Here is a 13,829-nt window from a genome sequence, read left to right on the forward strand (position 1 = left end):
TTATCTCCTTTTCTGAGTCATATAAGTTCTTTTTTCTTGATTTGCAGAGGCTCTTTATAAAATTAGTTTAACCATGACAGTATGTTAGAAATGTATTTTCCCAAGTGTTTTTTGTTTTAGTCCCATTTTTTGAGCAATCTAAATGTGACCCTCCTTTTCAAACCTTTCCATGGCATCTTTCAACCAATGTACTAATTCTTGAGAATGTTTTGCAGAGCTTCCTTTGCACTTTGACACATTATGACTTCATGCTGTAGTCAGAGTGGGCGGAGAAGATAGCATACTGTTTGAATAGTGTGTGTTTCTTAATCCTCAGTTTACCCTCCCAGCCATAGAATGAGGAAGGCTGCTGCAAGCAAAAACAGCCAGGCATGATTTCGCTCCAGTAGATAATTTTTTACTTTATCTTCATAAGTGTGACAACATATGCCAACCTCATTTCTTCCAAAATGTAGCAGCATCATACACATACAGTCTTACTTTCTTATATTTTGGAACGTGTAGCTTTGATTTAAAAAATAATCTTTCTTTCCTTGTGGGTGTACAATATATTCATTACAGACAATTTAGAAAGTACCACGGAGTCTGAAGAAGAACATGCGGTCCCCCACGCTCCTGTCGTTCCTGTGTGGTGACTGTGGATCGTTAGAATACGTTTGATGCAGTTGTGTTAGATGATGACCCTTGTACTGTTGGGTTTCGTTTGTCACTTGCTGATTATTTAAGAACTCTTATGTCTGTATTCATGCTTGAAGTTAGGCATGTTTCCTCTTTTCGTGCTGTTTTTGACAAGCTTGTTTCAGGGTTTTATACTAATTAGTTTCATGAACAGAATTGAATCGCTTACCTTCTTTCCATGTGTTTTTAAATAGCCTGTCTGACATAGGAGGCATCTGTTCTCTAAAAGTTTGAAAGAGCTCACCACTCTAAAATTTGTCCATAAAGCTTTGGAAGGCTGTAAGTTCTGTTCTACGACATACATTGTTGAATGTAATACATGTCATCAAAACTTTTCGACGGTTAAATTACATACTTTGGTTTACTACATTGAGTTTATTTTCAAAGAAGTTTTTAAGGGCTATCTTTTGTTGTTTCTTGAATGAACAAACTGTAAAACAGTGAAACAGAAGTAAGTTAACCTATTTTTCCATATTTTATCATGAGAAGTTTCAAATATGCACAGAAATTGAAAGTGAGAAATCTACGTGAATTCCTAAAAATGTAAAAAAGTATATTCTTTAGGTTCTTTTCAAGCCTATGAACATTTTCAAAACCTTATATACTTTTAAAACTCAAGTTATTACCTACTACTCTTCCATATAATTTCTAGTAACTCTTTGCTACAGTTTTTTTTTCATCATTTTCCTGCCTTATTATTTTTTAAATGAGTTTATTTGGCACAACAAAAAGGGCATAGTGAGTTAAGTCTTTGTACTCTGTATTTAAATATACTGGATATAATACACCAATAATAAAATAAAAGCTTAAACAAAATAACCTTTTGCCATCTGTAATGTAACCAAAATAGCAATCCTAAACAATGCTGCTTCTTTTCGACAGACAGAATACCAACTGTGTAATGTGGAAAGAGTTCAAAATTAAAACAAAATTTTTCATCTTGTTCCATTTCAGGCACAAAGATTCAGATATAAAATGGAAACAATTTCAGTGCTAAGCATCTTGAAGTATTAGAACATAATGCATTTGAGAGGAGAGCTAAGAAAGACTCCATTCATTTATGATACTGTCTTACATCCCATTTTCTTGAACTTGACCTTCCTGTTGCAACAATGTTGTTTCTTCTTCTACAGTAGTTTAATTTTTTAAAGAAGGCCTGCTCTTTTTTTTTTTTAAAGATTTTATTTATTTCTAGAGAGAGGGGAAGGGAGGGAGAGAAACATCAATGTGTGGTTGCCTCTCGCATGTTTCACACTGGGGAACCTGGCCTGCAAGTCAAGGCTCTTTCACACAAGTTTAAACTACAGAATATATTACTTTTTATGTAAGAAAGTAAAAATGAGATACACCCCATTCAAGAACTTTGAGTTTCTGAAAATTAAGTTACTCAATCTTAGATTTTTGTGTAGAATTTTTAAGAATGCACTGAAATCTGAACCATAGGTTTTCCTCAGCTTGCACATATGTGTGTAAATTCATAAATGCAGCAATCAGCTTTACCAGCAGTAACCTAAACAATAAACTTTAGGAATGATTTTCAATAAAAAACTTATGAGATGATCTTTACTTGCTCTTCATTTTCCCAAAATGTAGTAATTTATTGTTTCATCTTTGTTTTTGCTCCTCGAACATTTTAAACTGTATTCATGTAAACATGTACAGCACCTTATTTTAATTTTGTTTTAAATAGTCACAGTGTTGAGCTAAGTTGGCTGTTCTCAGAGGAGTTTTAAGAGAGATCACGTGCTTAGGTAGGTGTCTTGCGTGTTTACAAAGTCATCCTTCTATTTACATGGTGCAGCAATTGACCAGAACAAGTTTTACAAGAGCTGTAAACAGAGTACTGCATCTCACCTCCTACTGAATTGTCTTCTGTATATGGCTTTATAGTTTGGTTTGAAATAACTTCCTTAGGGTGTCAGTCAAGTTCATACTGAAGTTTAAAAAGTACATTGCACAGCTGAATGATAATTGGATTATGGTAGACTGTGAGTTAGTAGTTAACTCTTAGATCAGATTATTGAGAAATAATACAGGTTTTATGTGGGATTATGAAGTTTTTTCTTTCACACACCACTATTAATTAATGTAATAACTTTATACCCTTTACTCCTCTATCCTAAGATTAAGGGTGAAATGAACTAATCAATAAATAATTAAGGTTAAATTGAGAGATTTTATTTTCTGTGGGCTTTTTTGTTCTTTTTATAATTCTCAGAAACTTTGTGATGACAAACTGAAGTAATTATAGGTTTTTAAATTGATTGGATAATTGACAGTATCTAAAAAGATGTAGCTATTCAGAAATACAAATGGATATCCCTTTCTCCATTGATTAAAAAGAGCAAGTTTCAATGTTAGAAGGAGAGAAAAATCTCCCAAAAAAGTTGTGTCCTGTATGAGAAGTTATTTGCTCTTTGGCACGTCTAACTCAGGTCTCGAGTTTGCATTAGGAGCCATGAATGAGTGGTTTCTGTTTTTATGACGAGTAAAGAAACTCCAAGGTAACAGGGCCCAGTCATTGTGTCCACTGTGCTGCTGAAGAGACTGCCTTTATGACTTCTTACTTGTAGCTCCTTTATATCCCTTCTCAAAAAAAGTACCCTACAGCTAATTGAAACCAAATTCACTTTTTTAATTCAGTGTCTTCTTTGCATCCTGTTTATCTTTTTGGTGGCAGTTTCAAAACATTCAAAACATCTCTAGCCCTCTCATGTAATTGCTCTGTGCATTGTTATTGCCTAGAAACAACATGATGTAGTATTTTTTAAAAAGTGTTAACAGCTCTTGTGACACTAAGTAATGTGACTTAGCCTCTCCAAACCTTAGATTCTTTATCTATCAAAACGGGGAACTATTATCTTTATTTTAAGCCTACTCATTAACATAAATTAGTATGCATATAGAGGGCTGTTGCATGCTTCTGGGACTGACAGGGGTAAGAAAGTACTCGAAGAATGTTAGTTCCCCACTGGAGGGACACTTCGCCAGCCGCACCATCCCACTCCCGTGCGGATATTTGGTAACGCGTACTGGGTGGAACTAAAAAGCAGAAGCCCCTATAGGGAGCAAGCAACTCATTCTTCCTGTGTTCTAGTCTCCTCTGACTAGCATGCAGAACATCAGCAGAGCCAAAGCCGTCTCAGAGACCCAAGCATCCCTGTTATTTATGTTTAGAGAGAAGAGAAGGGAGGGAGAAAGAGAGAGAGAAACATTGATGTGAGAGAGAAGCATCCATCAATTGTCTCTCTGGTAGGTGCTCAGACCTGGGATCGAACCACAACCAAGGCATGTGCCTTGATTAGGATGCAAACCAGCGACCTGTTGCTTTGCAGAATGATGCTCCATCCAACTGAGCCATGCTGGTCAGGGCTGTAACGTTTTTAATCATAAGCCACTTTTTTAATTTTCCAAGGAATTCGTTTATTTTATAAAGCTCAGAAGATAAAAATGGCCTCTTAATTCCATCACTGATACTGTCATGCCTATTCTGTCTTAGACCTCCCATGCTTGTATGAAGATTTAGTCCGCAAATGGAACTCTTGCTGTAGACACCCATGACTTTTTCCCCTCAGCGGTTGATCATGCACACCTCAATGCCTCTGTGAATACTGCTCTGACAGAGCAGTACTGTCCAGTGATTTATAAGCACAGGTTCTGAAATCAGAGAGGCCTGAGGTTGCATCAATTCTGCCACTTGCCAGCTGCAAGCCTGAATTTATCTGCCTGTGACATGAGGCTGATAGTAATGCATACTGTCCAGGGATATGAGCGTCACATGGGGTGAGGAATGTCGGGTGCTTAGCAGTATCTGGCACATCGTACATGTACAGTATATTTTGGCTATTTTTAAAAATTATTTTTAAAACTGTACTTTTACATCTTATGTATATACCACAATTTATGCACCTCTCCTGAATTCTTCTGAACATTTAGATATTGGTCACTGAGGTGGAGCCTTAACTCCAGCATTCTGTAGTAGTTGTTGTTGAAGGTGATTTATCTGAAGTCATCTTTCAAAATGATGTCTCAAAAATTCTTACCATCGCTAACTGTGTTAATACATGACCAAGAGTTAAGTCATCGTATTCACCCATTGACACAGAAGTATTTTCCAAATGAACCACCTCGTCACCCTCGAGCCCCCACGACCAGAGAGTACATACAGACTTGCTCTTAGAGGCGAATGCATTGTGTCTTCTCATCTTACTACAACAAGGGAGCAGTGCTGGGTTTGTAGCATTTGGTACAGACCAAGTTTGGGTAATTTGTTAGTGTCCCTTTTTTAAAGCAGTTCTTACATTTGGAGGATTGTTCCTAACAGAGAATGCTGCTTCACCAAGTTGACTGCTGAAGCGTTGTGTGGGTTTGATTTCTCTCGAGTGCAAAGGAGAGGAGACCGATAGAAAAGTGCATTTACGGAAGGGTGGCTGGGCCCTGCCTGTTCCTGACGATAAAGCCACCGGAGCCCATGGCGGCCTTTATCAGGCCCCGGCACACGGGGCGAGCACTCCTCGGGTGAAACCGAGACCGGCTCTGCTCAAACGTTGGAAATGCACTGAAAAGAATAAATCATAAAAGTTAAAAATGTATTCCTTCACAACAGATTGACTGCTTTCATTTCCAGCAGGAAAGGAACTTTTTTCAGTTGTTTTTTAACCATAAAAATTAGCTTTCACAATTCGTGATCAGAATTTTTTTCTTTTTAGCAAATCCATGCATGGTCCTGTTAAAATTGTCAAACAACTAGGAAAATGTGAAACAAAACATTAAAAAACACTTCAATTCCCACTCTCCTGCAATAAAGACTGTTAGTATTCTGTTGACCATACATACATGCATCATATCTTTTTTCCCACATGTCTTACATGAGCTAATCTTTTAAAAATTGTAAAACATTCATATCAAAAAACTTAACCATTTTAACTAGTTGTAAGTGTGGTGGCTTCAAGTACATGCACACAGTTGGGCAACCGTCAGCACCATCCCTCTCAGAAGTCCTTTCACCTTCCAGACCGAAACTCGGTGCCCATGGGCAATATGCATGGCCCCTTCCCCAGCCAACTACAAACCGGATCTTTTTTATGCTGCACTGAAATACAATATTCACACAGAAAAACACACATGCCACAAGTACACTGACACCCACCCCCACCCCCTGCAAGAAAACCCACCGTGAGGAAGGAAATACTGGTGTTCATATTGCAGTTCCTTTTTTCCTTTGCACATGAAGTTGCCAGTGCTATAATGCTACAAATTTACCTTCTCTTAACTGGCACGTTACTTCAGTCGAGCTGGGAGGCCTGTCAGCAGAGCATAGTAATGCGTCACCAGCCTGGCTTCGCAGACAGCTTAGCCAAGGCTTTCGGGACCGCCCCTTGGCTGCACCTGTGCTATATTAGGACTTCTCAGACAGGAACAATTTTCTTTTGCTGGTGTATCTGGTCCGGTTACCTTCGGGGTAAGTGTGTGCAGTTCATGCATACAAATGAGCTTCTCTTGCTTAACTTTATCTGATCCTTATTTGGTTTAGTATCTGATTGAAATTTTAGGCATTTAAAAGCATAAATAAAGAAACTGAAAATAGAATGTATAATGCAAAACTGTAATTTGCAAAGATCTGAATATATAAAACTTAGCAGTGTCTTAGGTCTCAGAAATTTATAGGATCTAATTTTAAGAACTTCTTGTTTGACATCTAGATGTTAAGGAAAAGCAAAGAATCCTCAGAAATCTCTTCTTAAGGGAAAAACATTGTAAGATCCAATTTTGTTGTTCATTCAGTTGCTGTGGCTCAATTTTGCTGATAGCCACATGCTTTGTGAATTAGAAACTATTTATTGTAGCTAATAATAAAGGTAATTAATTTTTTTATCTTGTGCCTCTGAGCTTTATCCAGGATATCATGGAATAGGATTATACTGCTATGTTTCATGAATTGCTAAAAGCTGGATCACTGTCTCTAAGGCTTACGACAAACTGCATATGGTAAAATTAAGGTTCAAACATACATATTACCATGAAAGGTGAACATTATGACTAGGTCACATGTAAATAATTGAATTTACCTCATTTTAATAGTTTTTTTAATCAGGAAAATTAGTTAATGCAGCAGGCTATTTCTTAAAGTATTTTACTTGGTTTTTATTGGCAGCCTATATCCAAGCATCTCTGGATATTGCTTACCCCCTGTGCTGTGGTTCTAGGACAAATTCAAGGAGAGAAGAACTCAAAGTGCCTTAAGGGTAATCAGAATAAACTGTTTAATTTCTGTGTGTCTTGGTTTAATTCATCTTGAAACATGCTATTATGTATTAGGGCAGTGTAGATGGGAAGGGTGGATGAATAAATTCTAGGCTCTGAAATTACGTATTTTCACAAGTATTCATTAAATTCTAACAAGGAGCTAAGTTTTACTATTTAAGAAAATTGCTATAAATTGCCAATTTTTAAATAACTGGCTTTTGAAATCTGTTTTTCCTCTTCTACCCCTTTCTCTTCTCCCACCTTTTGCTGTTCGGATTCATTTTTGTCTTATGTTTGTATCGAGAAAGTTTCACTTTCCGGTTTGTTTGTTTTTTTTACTGCTGCCTTGAAATTTTAATTAGGGAGAATGATTTAAATGCCTTGAGCAACTGATTTATAGTGCTATGGAAATAATAAACTTATAGTTTGATATTATTCCATGTGCTAATTACCCTAAGAAAGTGTTGTTATTATTAAAAGACCAAGCACAGGACAAGTAACGCAGGTTGGTGGAGAAGGGCAGTGAAATGGGTTCATTGTGGGTGTCCGGTGGTGTTACTGACACCTGGTCTGTGTTACAGCACCGCATGCCTTTCCTTAGGCAAATAGTACGCCATTTGCCAAGATTTCATTACCTTATTGGTATTTAGTTTAAATGACTCAAGATCAAAATTAAAGCAGAATTGTAACTTTTTGAGCTAATTAGAATAAGGAATTTGGTCTTTTCATTTCCCCACAAAACAGAACATCATGGGCTTTTAGAAGTATTCAACTTTCATTCAGATTCTTTAAAACTTGTGTAAAGACAAGTAGATATTGTCGATGTAGCCATAGAACTTTTCAGTTTATTGATTTGTAAATGTATTTTCAAGGTAAAGTTAATCATTTCAGAATGAAAGACCAGGATAGCTGAAACCTCCAGTTTCCAAGTCTCTGCTCTTCAAGTGCAGGTCTTCCCTCTTGCTTCAGTCTTAGCCTGGTCCTGCAGTACAGACCTCAGCCCCCCCCAGAGAGCACAGCAGCTCTCTTCCGCCTTCCACACGATCTGGTCCACAATGAAAGATTCCAAAGATGGCAGACTTCCAGACATCCTTTGGAGAGAGTTCATAGTTCAAGGGTGGTATTTTCTATTTTTGAACAGGTCTTGTGCACTTGATGTGTTTTTTCCAACAACTCTCCTGAAGCATCTGCGACAGATGACTGTTGGCAGAGCGAGCCAGAACTTTATATACCGAGTATAGGTTTACAAGCCGATTGGTTTAAAAATACCCTGCCCTCATTTTCTGTGTCTTCTTTAGAATTGTGCCAGAATGCTGACATTTGCGCCTTAGTCTTTACACTTTTATAATGCTAGTGACCTCAGGCTGTTTTTTGTATTACGCCTGCAGTATCACTTCGTTAATGCGAGATTATTTTTTAACACAGATAAATTTTGGTCAGATTGCCATTGGGGACTGGGAAGAGCGTAAGACCTGCACTTGAAACTTGCAGAGTATCCAGATTATCAAAAATAATGCCCCGGAGTTAGAAACTTAGCGGTTGCAAATTTCTCATTACTCTGTTTGGTGTGCGTTTTGCTTAAATACAATTTAAAGAGACCATGAGCAAGACGATTACTCTTTCAACTAATAACACAGCCTTTTTTTTCTTTTTTAACTAAGCACAAATGCTACAGAAGGAACCCAACTTGGGGGTTGGGGGTGGAGAGAAATCGGGCTCCCTGGCCATGTGCAACAAAAAGAGCTCAGACTCCCGGATACTGAACTGTGTTGTCACTGCTTGAGTTCTGTTTTCATTGGGCATTTCCAGTGTCCCACAGAGCATATGGTATTTTTATAAACCCGATTGTACTCTTCCACATTCTCCCTCCTCTTCCTCCAGCTAATAAAATGCTTTTATTTAAATAGTGCCTTCTGGAAACGTAGTCTCCTTTTCAGATATAAAACATCAAAGGAAAATCATAAGCACTCGATGTTGTATGCTTTGGTTTTGTAAGTAAGGAAGTAGGCTCGTAGGCAGCTTCCATGGTGCGTGTTGAAGAGAGCCGACTCGGACAGACGGAAGTTAGACCAAAGGCGACTTAAATTTGACCGTTTGATGACTGTATCTGCAATTACCTACTAACCTCCAAACTACCATCATAATTACATTTGGGGGTGGTGATCAAATTTTTATGAGTTATATAGAGTGTATGTATATATATGTGGACAGCAGATACATTATTTTTTCACATGTGAAAAATTGGAGGCATCTTACTATTTGGAAGTACTTTTTACTCAACTCCAGGATGCCATCAATTACAAGGTCATCATCGCCTTAGTAATAGCCTTTCTGAGAAAGGCGTGAGAATACTTTTTTTATAAGACATTTCCCAGTTTCATGCACTTAAAATGGAAGGTGGGGGGTGTGTTTAAGAATTTAATAAATTTTTATATATCTGCTATAACACATTGTAATTATCAAGAACACAGATATCTAATGTCCAACTTCTATTACTAAAGTTTAAGAAAAAGTCTGATTTTTTCATCTTTCAACAAAGTTGCCCTTTTTAAATAGTGCTTTTATTATAAAATTTTACTTATGTAGGATAAAGTAAAAGTAAAATCATTGAGTATCACAAAGTAAATAAGTAATTTCCTTATGATTTATACTGCAAAAATGAAAAAAATTATAATGAGATATTTTAAAAACTAAACATGTATAAATTTTATCCAAACCCCTAAAATGATCATTAACAAATAATATTACATATCTGTTTTGTACTGGATACTATGCTAGATTTGAACACAATTCATATCTTAGCCACATCATTTCACAAAATTAAAAATTTTAATGTGAGACATTTAAAGATGAAGTACGTATATCATGTTTCTCCTTTACATTCTTTTGGTATAGCCCTTCATTGATTCAGTAATAGTAATGCATAGTTTTCCCACAAACTTCATCCTGACATGTAGAGAAAATGCTGATAAAACATTCTTGTAGTAAAGCATTTTCTTGCAAATATCTACTTCACTTTAACTCTATTCAAATCTTCTTTTTTTAATATTTTTTATTTTAATTGTTATTGCAGTACAATTTTCTACCTTTTACTCCCATCCCAACCCACCCATCTATTCAAATCTTCTTAACACCATAGTTCTTAAAGGAAAGCTGCACATTCTCCATACCGAACTTTTAACCCCAAATGTGTGAGACCCAGTCAAATCTTTATGAAGCTCCTTAGGGAAAAAGAAGATGGCTCCAGGAACTTGGCGTTGAAACCATTCCCAAAGTACCACCTTCATGAGTCATTAACATACAGGAAGAGACTGAAATGCATGTGTGTCACGTGTACCTTTTCTCTCTCTCTCCTGCTGTGACATCACCCGGGGAAATCCAGAAGACTGGATAACTGAGATATGACTAATCAAGATTCTGCTGTACATGTGAAAATGGTGGGTATTTAAACATTTCCCATTCTATTTATTAATGGTGAATTCACCACTTCTGCCTCCGCCTCTAACCAGATAGTTACTTACGGGGCTGTACCCTTCTCCAGCTCTTTCTCCACAATGTTTGACACACAGTGGACCCTCAAAAATTTGTTGAATTGAATTTCCCCTTACCTTTGACATCTTTTTGCTTGAAATATAATGTGTATTACCGTGTTTCTCAGCATGGTTACCCCATGGTGAGAAAAGATGGTTACCCCATTTTTTTCATGCTAAATTTTCCTTGCTTAACACACTTAAATCATACACAGCATGAGACATCTTATCTTAGGCCTCTGAACAGAAAACAACAAGCATTTATTTACATTTAAAAAAAACCTTTTTGGTCAACAGTATAGTTCATTACATTGTGGACATCAGGGTGAGGTGGGAAAAATGTAGCCTTTGGAGGCAGAACTGGCTTGAAATCTTACCTCCGTCCTTCAGAGCCATGCTTCCCTGGAAGGAGGGCGAGGACCTCGACTTTCAGGTAGAGGAAGGAACTGCCAACCACCTCATGTCGTCCTTACTCACAGTTTCCCCATCTCTGCTGAGGTATAACAGACAAAGAAAATTGTAAGATATTCGACATGTACAATGTATGATTTAATGTATGTATGGAATGTAAAAAGATTCCTTTATAGTTAACACATCCATTACTTTTCACATGTTCACTGTTTTATTTTTTGGTGAGAACATTGAAGTTCTCTTTCAGCAAATTACAATTATACAAAAATATAAATGTCAGCTATGTCATAGTTTATAGTTATAAACTATAGTTACCATGTTATACATTAGACCTCAGACCTTATTCATCTTGTAACTGAAATGTCCTTATTTATATTAGTGAAAAAAATATGTAAAGTGCCTGCCAGCACGTAGTAAGAACTCTCCTGTATTACGTTAGTGAGTGTTTTAATTAGGTAGGTAACAAATTTATTTGTACATGTGGAAAACATTATATCCATTCTCCAAATTCAGTTTTAAAATCCTAAAAATCACAATTTCTCCCATGATCTTTCTTATTTTTTCTTTCTGGTTTGTTTTTGGGGTTTTTTTTTGTTTGTTTTTTTTTGTTGTTGTTGTTTTCATTTTTTCACTGTGTCTCTTTCTGGCTTCCTGGTTTGAGCTTACAAACCAGAACAGACTTAGCACACACATAGCAGTAGTGTGTCACAGTTCGTAAATTTCTTGTTCAGCCTCAGTTTCCATCCAGTGTGTGATGGGAGGAGAGAGCTGACTCAAAGTTCTGGGAAAGCTGTCATCAGTGTCGTTACTGCTGTAAGGGTGAAGCATATGAATCATGCAATGAAATTGCTGTTTTATATGTCAGATGTGGTCCAATATTGGCAATTTCATATGGTTCAGCCTAACTCATGGATGTGAACCTTGCCTCCATTGCATGATTGCTATTTGATTCTTTGATAATTGAGCTTGAATATCTGATACGTAGCATTAAATTAGTAGAAACTTTTCTTGCTTGGGTCAATTTATTTTTTTAACCAAAATGAATATAAGTGATATAGGAATGCCCTACTATATAATTTTTCATTATTTGGGTCCCAGAACCCTGTTTTTGAAGCAGGTAACCATGTAGTCAACCCACAAAAAGACTACGGAAGGAAGAGAAGCCAAAGAATGATGTGTACTTACTATTTTTTATTATCATCGCATTAATTTACACACTTTTTGCCTTGGGTTTGCTTTTCTACAAAGGTTGATACATCTCGTAGGCTAAAAGCTCCTTAGGATGTTAGCCTCAACCTTCCATGGTCTGGCTCCGCATCTCTTCTTCTAGACTGACTGACTGACGCTCTCCTGCCTTCCCCTCCCCCACCCTCTTCCACGTACACTGGGGTTTAGACGAGCAGAGCTGCTTATCTGTCTCCCACATTAGACCCTGCACTTTGATTCCTTCCCAGTCTCAGCTGAGCCAAACCCTGCTTCTCTTTGAAAGCCTAGCTCAGCTGGCTCGTCATCCTCTGACCCCAGCATAAATAACCTCCGTTTCTTCTGTTCCATTGGTATTTTATCTGGGCATCTTGGCAAGGTAGTAGTTATTTGGGTTCCCTATTATAATCTGTTATAGAATATGTATCTTGAGTATAAGAAGTATTAAAAGTTTTGTATCACTTACAGACCTGCTTAACATAGTGCCTTATACTTAATGACTGTATGGTAAGTGAATGAGTGGAAGAATTTGGCCTATAGGACCTTACTCTGGAGACTGGCCAAATATGGGGGAGGCGAGGGAGATAGGGCTGTCACTACAGTTCAGTCGTGCATAATCTTCTAGTAAATCATAGAATCAGTCATCTGTGAGTAAATGTGCCAGTCTCGGTAAACCTATACTTTTTGTATAGTTTCATAAAAATCGTAGTACCCACTACTTTGTACAGTGCAGTGAAGTCTTTTGCTTACACCAGATGTTAACATTAGAAAACAAAGGAAAAAACACATCCCCTGAGATGTGTTTTGGGCAGAAATTCTTAAGTAATTTACAGTGATTTTTATGTAGGCTATTTTCAGAAGAATACTAAGACAGTTTTGTGGCTGTGCCATGGAGCTGCTCATTTATGTCTTGCCATGTATATAATTGAATAAAGTATCTGTAAGATAATATCAAATAATCTAACATTGCTATAGAGCTTTGAATAAACCTGTGTATCTTTGACATCAGCTTAGAAATCATTGCTTTTTGAACAGGGAAGTAGACAAATAGGAGTTTGTTTGCTCTGCACAAATACAATATTCTAAAGATCGGCCAGAATAAAGGCATGTTGGGTTTTTCGTAGTCATCTTCAGTGTTGATGCCGATTAGGCTCCAGTCAAGCGGCACGTCCCGATTCTTGTCAGGGAAGCCTTGCCCGTGCCCCAGCATTGTGCCTCATGGCCTCATGGAATGATTCGTTTTCTTTTGTTCACAAATGATGGAAATTTTCAACCTTGTATTTATCTTCCATAAAATCGTATCATAATCAAATTCAGAGGTCTTTGGACCACTCATAGTAACCTGCCCTTCAGATCCAAAGGGTCATGACTTCATACACTCCAACCAGGTACGTGTGCACTGCACGGGGTTTGAGGAAGTGACAAAAGTGTGACGAAATGCACACTCCTGAGTGTGCTTCTTAATGTTCTGATATTCTGATCATCTTTCACACATTTCAGGTGTATTTCAAAACATTGTATTTCTTAGGTCCATTCTAAAATATTTAAGTAAAATTTCCAATATCTTAGAAATATTTTAGTGACTTTTTTAATTTTTTAAATATATTTTACTGATTGTGCTATTATAGTTGTCCCATTTCCCCCCCTTCATTCGCCTCCACCCTGCACACCCTCTCCCACCCACATTCCCCCCTTTAGTTCATGTCCATGTGTCATAAGTTCTTTAGCTTCTACATTTCCCATACTGTTCTTGCCCTCCCC

The 13,829-nt window shown here is 37.2% G+C and overlaps 1 protein-coding gene across 5 annotated transcripts in view; it reads left to right on the forward strand.

Moving 5' to 3' along the window:
- The window catches only part of NT5C3A (5'-nucleotidase, cytosolic IIIA), a 48,220-nt gene that overhangs the window by 21,919 nt on the left and 12,472 nt on the right, over nt 1-13,829 (forward strand). The window contains exons 1-3 of one of the 5 annotated variants that reach the window (XM_045828773.1): nt 6,089-6,139; nt 6,833-6,923; nt 10,307-10,361. The exons of 1 other annotated variant lie outside the window; for it this stretch is intronic. In XM_045828773.1, coding sequence (XP_045684729.1) covers nt 10,326-10,361 — 36 coding nt within the window. In that variant the 5' untranslated portion in view covers nt 6,089-6,139; nt 6,833-6,923; nt 10,307-10,325. Of the gene's footprint in view, nt 1-6,088; nt 6,140-6,832; nt 6,924-10,306; nt 10,362-13,829 lie in introns of those variants that run through there. 3 more of the 5 variants (XM_045828775.1, XM_045828776.1, XM_045828774.1) reach the window with 3 other exon arrangements.

This window comes from Phyllostomus hastatus, unplaced genomic scaffold (assembly GCF_019186645.2).
Source record: "Phyllostomus hastatus isolate PE091 unplaced genomic scaffold, TTU_PhHast_1.1 phas_scaffold_78, whole genome shotgun sequence".
Lineage (NCBI taxonomy): Eukaryota > Metazoa > Chordata > Mammalia > Chiroptera > Phyllostomidae > Phyllostomus > Phyllostomus hastatus.